At 51.0% G+C, this 8159-nt stretch overlaps 1 protein-coding gene across 3 annotated transcripts; it reads right to left on the bottom strand.

Moving 5' to 3' along the window:
* Nucleotides 1-1035: 1035 nt before the first annotated feature.
* GALT (galactose-1-phosphate uridylyltransferase) lies at nt 1036-4360 on the bottom strand. Of its 3 annotated transcripts, XM_006734584.3 has the most exons (11): nt 4201-4360; nt 3745-3914; nt 3442-3517; nt 3303-3351; nt 3057-3186; nt 2846-2902; nt 2581-2703; nt 2164-2296; nt 1980-2063; nt 1508-1662; nt 1036-1213 (listed from the first exon to the last, which is right to left on the bottom strand). In XM_006734584.3, the coding sequence occupies exons 1-11, from the start codon at nt 4280-4282 to the stop codon at nt 1133-1135; spliced, it is 1140 nt and encodes a 379-aa protein (XP_006734647.1). In that variant the 5' UTR covers nt 4283-4360; the 3' UTR covers nt 1036-1132. The 3 variants fall into 3 exon arrangements, with proteins under 3 accessions (XP_006734647.1, XP_081659235.1, XP_006734648.1); XM_081803109.1 differs by lacking the exon at nt 1508-1662; XM_006734585.3 differs by lacking the exons at nt 3303-3351; nt 3442-3517 and having other exon boundaries at nt 4201-4342.
* Between the last annotated feature and the right edge of the window lie 3799 nt (nt 4361-8159).

The following is an 8159-nucleotide window of genomic DNA, read 5'->3' as shown; positions in this document are numbered from 1 at the left end:
GTCAGTGGGGTCTCAAGGGAGATGTGTACCATGTCTGTCTGAGTTCCTTCCAGACACTCCCAAGTCCTAGACCCTACCCCTTCAGAGTCTCAAGGAAGAAAAAACCCTTGACTAGAAGCAGCCAAGCTTCTCCTGGGCCAAGTCATCACTGTCTAGTCTTGGCATGATAGCCCCTCCCAAACTCAGTTGCCTTGAGAGAAGAATGTAAGATAAAAAGCCTCAGGCCATCCATGCTTTGCCCACAAGCCCTATCCTCACCTAAAAGTTTGGAAGGCCCTAGGCGGCATCAGGTCTCCTGGGTTGCATGCCCTATTATTGCCACACAGTCATACGATCTTTCAAAGGAAACAGGTCCAGAGGGGAGAGGGCAGACTCAAGCTGCCCTCCTAAAAGGGCTGGTGCTCCTAACTCTGATAGGCCCTTCCCTGCCAGAGCTGTTTTCTTCCTTTCTTCCCCTGCAATGATTGGGGCACATGGGCAACACAGGCATGCAGAGCCTGCCCATATATGCTGCATGTGAGAGTCTAGAGAAGTCAAGGACACAAAGCCATGTACATGTTCCCTACCCACCCCTTCAGCCCGTGGGCTGGAGCAGAGCCAAGCTGCAGCCACTCACAAAGCCAGGGTTCTGGCCAGCAGCCCAATGTCTGGCCACTGACCACTGGGACCAGGATCCTGCTCACCCGCTCCCCACCAAACCCTCAGGCCTAGGCTTGTTGAGCTGACATATCATCCTAGGGGTGGTGGTGAAGAGGGCTCTGGCCTTCCCAAAGTCTTAGCCACAGACAAGAACTCAGGATTTTAAAAAATTTCTTTAACTGTGATGCCTTTGTTACTCCAGGAATAAGAGAATCTATAGGCCAGACACAACATTGAGTATTCATTTTGTTCAGAGATTTGGGGTGTAATTTTTGTACTCTTAAGTTTTTGCACATCTGCAGGCAAAGAAAAGTTGTGGCTGGTGCTGTGCCATCAGCCTTTAACCGAGATCCCTGAGGATTATAATTCATACTTCTCTGTCATTAGAATATGTGATTAAAGTTTGAGAAACACAGTTTAGTTTTATTGATCCCACATCTTCCCAACCCTAGGCCCTGGTTCCCTCAAGCAGAAGGCCCTGTGGTCAATGTGGTCAGGCGATGGTTGCTGTCTCCCTATCCTTCTGCCCCAGGCGGTAATGAACCTCAGGAACGGTCCTTAGTCTCTCCGCAGCCTGCAAGGGAACAGGGAGCAATCAGGGAGAATAAGGGCTGCCCAGAATGGTGGTATGGAGCGGTATGAGTGGAACAGTAGTAACAAGTGCCTAGGAGACACTTGGGGGAAGGCCTGTCGGACCAGGAGGCCGGCAATAAGGACCGCCAGAATAACCAGAGGATAGAGCTGAGCAGCTTCTGAGTCCTTAGGAATGCCTAGGTTATAGAGGTTTTCCAGGTCATGATTATTGGGCTTCCTTGGGGAAATGGGAGACAAAAGGAACCCAAGGACCCAGGGTGCTCTGAAATCTGACCTGCTCAGGGGTGAGGTCCCTCTGAGCCTGGGCAAGCATTTCATAGCCAACCATGAATTTCCGGACGGTGGCAGAGCGCAGGAGTGGAGGGTAGTAATGAGCATGCAGCTGCCAGTGATCCCAGTTGGCGCCAGCCTCTGATCCCGTGGGAGCCCCTGACAGGAAGAAGACATAACTGGGGAGGGCCATTTTTTAGCTCTTCAGCTTAGCCCCTACCCCCAAACCAGGCTAGGTATCTGAAACTACATCTCCCAGCATTCCTTGCCAGTGAGTAGACCAGGCATGAAAACACTGGGAGACATAGTTTCACCAAGTTTGTTGTTCCACCTTCAGTCCCAGCATCCCTACTCGGGACACTCCCCCCGCCCCCAACAAGTATTTCAAAGCCTGCTGGGGTTGCAGTCCACTGAGCTCAGCCTCAGGACCTCAGAAATGGTGTTGGGGCTAGGTATGGATGCTCAAAAAGCCTTACCGTGCCAGCCCATGGAGTAGGGAAAGGATGTCTCAAATAGGTTGTCATACTTGGTCAAGAGCTTCTTCATGATAGAGGCTAGATCTGGAACCAGAGCCTGACTCAGCCTGGGGCCAAGATGGTGGCCCTACCAGAGCCATCCCCATCCTATACATGGCCCCTGGGTCCCAGCTGGGAGACTCACCATCACGCTCAGCAGGGGTCAGCTCAGGAAGGCGTCGCACATGCCTCCGGGGCAGCAGCAGTGTCTGGAAGGGCCACACTGCCCAAAAGGGGACCAGTACTAACCAGTGCTCACTGGTTAAGACCAGACGTTCCTGGGCAGACCGAGTGGAGATGAAGTCATCAAGGGGGGGAGGGGGTTGTTGTCAGCAAATAGGCAGGAGAAGGAGAAAAAATGTACCCAGAATCTGATGGCTTCTCATCACCTCCACCACTACCACCCTAATGTAAGCCACCATCGTCTTTCCTTTAGATTATTGCTATGGCTTCCCATCAAGTCTCTCTGCTATTTCCCTTCTACCCTTCTGCTTCACACACCTTTCTCTTCTGGGGTGAGGTTAGGAGTTCCTTGGGAAAGCAGGGTCTGGCTTTTTCCCACCTTTCTGAGCAGCTCCTGGTGGCCATATTCCATTAGCAGGGGTTCTCCATGTTGACTCTGATAGGCCTTCTGAGATCGCTCCTCACGCTGGGCAATATCTGGCAGAAAACTACTGGCCCACACCTGTCAAGGGGCAGGAGCAGAAAACTGGCAGATCCTTCACCCCCAAGCCTCCACATTACTTATTCTGTCCCTCCACTTCCCTTCCCCACAGTACTGCCTTGGACTCACCCCAGATATCCACTGGAGCCCCTGACACACTTACCTGGCAGTGGGGATGGGGGTTGGAACAGCCCATCATGGCTCCTTTGTTTTCAAAGATCTATCAAGTAGAGGTACAGAGTTTTAGTAGCCAGAGAGACACCACATCAGCCTCTCCCGACCACACCCTGTGAAAACAGGAATACCACTTCCCAGCACCAAAGCTGCAGTACCCGCTCCCTGCCCATCCAGGGTAGGGGGGCAACCTCACAGACCTGCACCCAAGGGTACCGGGCTCCCAGCTCCTCTGTCACTGCGGCCCATGCATCGATGACAGTTCGGATCTCAGGGACTGACATGAGTGGCAGCGTTACATCCGACCAGGGGTGGAAGCACATGACCTTACTGGGTGGTGGGGAAGGGAGAAATGACAGAGATATAGGGCTTGGCTGTGCTAGGGGCAGGGCTCAACCCTAGTGCTCAGTCCAACCCAGGGCTGAAGAGAGGAATTCCATAGTTACCAAACTCCTCGAGCAGCCTCTATTTGGAAAAGGGGATGATCACTGGGTCCTGAGATAAAGGAGTGTCACTCTCTGTAACAGAAGTCCTCCAAGAGGTCCAGCCTCTCGTCCCCCCCAACAACAGCTAGAGCCAGGTTACCTGGATTGGGGGCATCAGGCTGCAGAGCTGGGAAGTCGTTGTCAAACAGGAAGGTGCCATCATAGTAGGGATTCACCTACTGACAAGGATTGGCTAGAAGCATTTGCTGCTCCCTACCCACCAGTCATGTGGCGGGCTTCAGGGGCTGGACAGGCTACAAAGGGGGTGTGGAAGACCCGCTGTGGGGTCAGAAAGACTTGGTGGGACATAACAAAGGAGGCCCACCCCCTTGTGGGTGAGGGGCAGCTCTAAGAGGGAGTAGTACTCCTGGCCTAGTTGCAGATGTAGGTTCTAAAGGCTTACCTCTCCATTGGCCCGTGTGGCCCCGGGACACAGAGGGTTGTGGGGGTCATGGCGGGGAACTGTCTTCAGGAGCGGGGGCTCTACTTGCCCCTGCCAGGGCCGCTTCATGCGGTGAGCTGACACGAGCACCCACTCATCTTGTAGTGGGTTGTAGCGGATATGCTGATGTTCTGGGGACAGAGAGGCAAGATCAGTCAGCAAAACTCTCTGACCCTCTCTGCCCTGGGTCTCACCCACCAGCAGGCCCAAGCTCTGAAGCACCCTCTCAGCCCTGCCTGCTCAGGAGCCAAAGGCCCAGGCTTGAGCTTTCCCAGCTCGTATTAGCCTGGGGTCCCAACTCAGGCGCGCCAGCTTGGCGGGGTGGGCGCGCCGAACTCGGGGAAGGGACGATAACTTTCTAAGCAAAGGGAGGGCTCGGCTCCGCGTTCTAGCAAGTCCCAGACGCCCTGCAGTTACCGCTCGCCCGGAAGGTTGTGGCCGTGGCGTCTGCCTCTGGCGCCTGCTGGCGCTGCTCAGGGGTTGATCCGCTGCGCGACATTAGGCCACTTGCGTGGGTGGGGATCTTCTGGAACGCGACAAAGCGGACTCTCACCCATCTCCGGGTCTGCCCCCGCCCACCCCCGATGATTGGTCAGCCGCCGCACGTGACTGCCTAAGGGCCCGCCCGCCCAATCGCGGGCGGGGCTCAGGAAAGCCTACCAATTCGGGGGGCGACTTTGGTCATCCCAGTACACCCCTGGGCCTAAAAGAATCTCTGTAAAAGCCGCTTATTGCAGATCCTTCAGCTCCATGACGCTTACAAGATTTCTTTGCTGTATTCAGTAGTTCATTCTGTCATTCATTCAGCAAATATTTACTGAATATCTGTGTGCCAGGCACCTAGTCTCCATATGGGGCAAATGGATGCCCCTGCACAAGTCAGGCATGGTCTCTGCTCCCGCAGCTTACACTCTAGGGCCAAGTAGGGGTATAACCCTGGATCCACAATTACCTCACTTACTTCCTCAATGGCTATAGTGGAGGAAAAGCAAAATGGCATGGGGGTGAGGGTGGGAGTGATCTGCTTCAGCTGAACCCTGGCCTCCAGTTATTACCTGGAGGAGTGGATAGTTCACTAAAATCATACCCCGTCCCCTCCAGGCAGGAGAAACAGGTTTAGGAAAAAAAGGCTGAGTAACCATATTCTCTCTCTTATATGCTCAAACTGAAAGCACAAGAAGTGAGCAGTGTAAGAGGGCTATAAGAAATCTGAAAGTGTATGGGGCGCCTGGGTGGCTCAGTCTGTTAAGCTCAGATCATGATCCCAGGGTCCTGGGATCAAGCCCTGCATTGGGCTCCTTGCTCAGCAGAGTCTGCTTCTCCCTCTCCCTCTGGCTCCCCTTGCTTGCACTCCCTGTCAAATAAGTAAATAAAATTAAAAAAAAAATTTTTTTTAAATAAAGATTTTATTTATTTGAGAGAGAGAGAGAAAGTGAGAGAGAGAGCACAAGCAGGGAGAGTGGCAGGCAGAGAGAGAAGCAGGCAGGGAGCCTGACATGGGGCTCGATCCCAGGACCCTGGGATCATGACCCTGGGATCATAACCGACTGAGCCACCCAGGCGCCCAGTAAATAAAATCTTTTAAAAAAAAGAGGGAAAGAAAAGAAAGCACGCCTTCTTATTAAAAGAAGAAGAAATCTGAAAGTGTGGACAGGACCCAACTGCAGGTAGCTCCAGCCACCATCTAGGTGGGTTCAGGGGTGTTTCCTTTACACTAGGATAAAATTCAAATTAATTCCTCCCCTGGCACTTTAAAAAAGACATCTAAATATTGTTTGAACCTCCTCCTCATTCCACAGTGAAGAACAGAAGCCTAAGGTCACCCAGAGGAGTAGTGGCCTAGCTAAGGTTTGAACCCAAGTTTCCAGGCTCTTCTCGCTGCTCATTTTAGAGACTCAAGACAGAAACCTAGTGAGCGAGGAGCTCCACAGTAGCAGGAAAGCCCCTTCCCCCAACCCAGGCCAGGCCAACCCAGGTGTTTGCAGCTCAGATGCAAAAACTGGGTCATTGGTCATTTACCTAATCTCTGCCCTAGGTCCTCAGACTGGAATCTGAAGGGGCTACTAGGTAGGGGGCAGGGGGCAGGGAACTGAGAAATGAGGATTTTACCTATACCACTGGCTTTTCATTCTTTGGAGTGGGGATGAGGGGCGCTGGGATGGCAGATTTGTTTTCCTCCTCTCTCAGCCATTTTTGTTGTTGGAGAGACTGGATTTGGGAGGCAGCCCCATTCTCCCAGTGCTTCAGTGCCACTCCTTGGATCATGCTGATGTAGTTTTGAATGTAGGTGAGGTCCAGAGCCGACCGCCAAGAATGCTTGAGACATCTTTGGTGCAAAAAGGTGATTTTATTAAAGCAGGGGGACAGGACCCTGGGCAGAAAGAGCTGCTGCACCGGGGTCGTGAGGGGTGGCTGATTATATACTTGGGAGTTGGGGGTAAGGAAAAAGGGAGGTTTTTAAAAAAATTTTTCATATGCTAAAGAGGACCTGCAAGATACCGGACGCCTTGCCATTGTCAAGTTAAGATTGTTTTTTTCCTCTAGTAAAGCATTAACATTAAGACAGTTGGGAGCTTCCTTCTGGAAAATAGGTTATTGATAAGAATGTTTTTTCTTACAAATGTCACTAAAATATTTGTAAATTGAGGGAGACTCATGTCTTGCAGGATTGTGATCTCTATAAGTTAACCATTTGTTTTTCCTTCCCTTAGCTTTAGGGCAGCCAACAGTGTCTGAGGAATGTCCTACACGTTCCCCTGGGGGGGGGGGGCTTGCAGGGTGTCAGCTTGTGCTTTGTCCTCAGCTTGTCTTCTGCTCCCTCATCAGTGCTAGCTAACTCCTCACGCCCTTCAGAAACATCTCTTCAGGAACATTTCCAAACCTCTCCTCTGTCTCCCAAGATCACTTTTTCGGGGAAAAGTACAATGACTGAGATGGGGCCTACCGAGCCTTCCCCTCCAAGATCTCTTCTACAACCTTGTTAAAAAGAAAACTATAGGCCCAAACTGGTGTCATATATGTCAAGTTTTCAAACCGGGGCTTAATGCCTAATCTGTGGTTTCAACTTCCCCAGAAATGTAGTCTGGTTAGTCAGGAATTTTCCGATTAGCACCAATGAGTCCCTTCCTGGGCCTTCTTCCCCAAAGGAAGAAGAGGGAATCTGCATAATAAGATCCCGTGCTTTCCCCCCTAAGGCAAAAGGAACTTGCCTGGGGCGCCTGGGTGGCTCAGTTGGTTAAGCGACTGCCTTCGGCTCAGGTCATGATCCTGGAGTCCCTGGATCGAGTCCGGCATCGGGCTCCCTGTTCAGCAAGGAGCCTGCTTCTCCCTCTAACCCTACCCCCTCTCATGTACTCTCTCTCTCTCATTCTCGCTCTCTCAAATAAATAAATAAATCTTTAAAAAAAAAAAAAAAGGAACTTGCCTGGATCAATCCTTTTCTAGTAACTTTCTTATCCCAGACTTCTTCTATAAAAACCTTCCACTTCGGGGGCACCTTAAGCGTCTGACTCTTGATTTTGGCTCAGGTCACAATCTCAGGGTCTTGAGATGGAGCCCCAAGTCAGCTCCACACTCAGCGAGGAGTCTGCTGGAGAGTCTCTCCCTCTTCCTCTGCCCCTCCCCCTCCCATGCGTGGGCACTCTAAATAAATAAATGAATCTTTAAAAAAATAAAAATAAAAACCTTTCATTTTGCATACCTCCTCCTTGGAGCTCCCCTCTACTCACTAGACGGTGTGCTGCCTGATTCATGAATTGTTTAATAAAGCCAATTAGATCTTCAAATTTACTTGGTTCAATTTTGTTTCTTAACATCTAGAGAATATGGCTGTGATCAATTTTTTTTAAGAAACAGTGTGTGCTAGAGAAGCCTTCTGAAAGACCAGGGGAACTGCAGACCTAGACAGTCCCAGAGAGTTCTGCCTAAACAGGGGCATAGAGGCCAGATTTTGGGGTTAGTCCCTGGTCCTCAGGGTTAAGAGAATGGTCAGCTCAGGACTGTCGCAGGAGCCAGAGCCAATACAAAAACGTTCCCTCCGTCATGCAGTCTCCTCTAGATAATCCCTTCTTTATCGTTCCTTTCTTGGCCAAGTTTCTCAAAAAATAGTCCATCTTCCCAGCCTCTACTCTTACCGGCACAATACACTGTAACGTGTCTAGTGGCCTGTATTAGGTTAAGTATCTTAGTTGCTGTAGCAAATGACACCCCACCCCCCAAACTCAGTGGCTTAGCAACACAGTCCATTGGGGGGGGGCGGGAAGCAGCATTCAGAATTCTCCATTACTTAATTCTCTGTAACTAAGATAATAGATGAGGGAAGAGTGAGAATGTAAAGAATTTCACAGGTTTTAGGAGCCAGACCTGCCTGGAAGTGG

The sequence above is a fragment of the Leptonychotes weddellii genome, chromosome 14 (genome assembly GCF_054177405.1).
Source record: "Leptonychotes weddellii isolate Sample4059 chromosome 14, ASM5417740v2, whole genome shotgun sequence".
Taxonomy (NCBI): Eukaryota; Metazoa; Chordata; class Mammalia; order Carnivora; family Phocidae; genus Leptonychotes; species Leptonychotes weddellii.
This window is presented reverse-complemented; position numbering and strand designations above follow the sequence as displayed.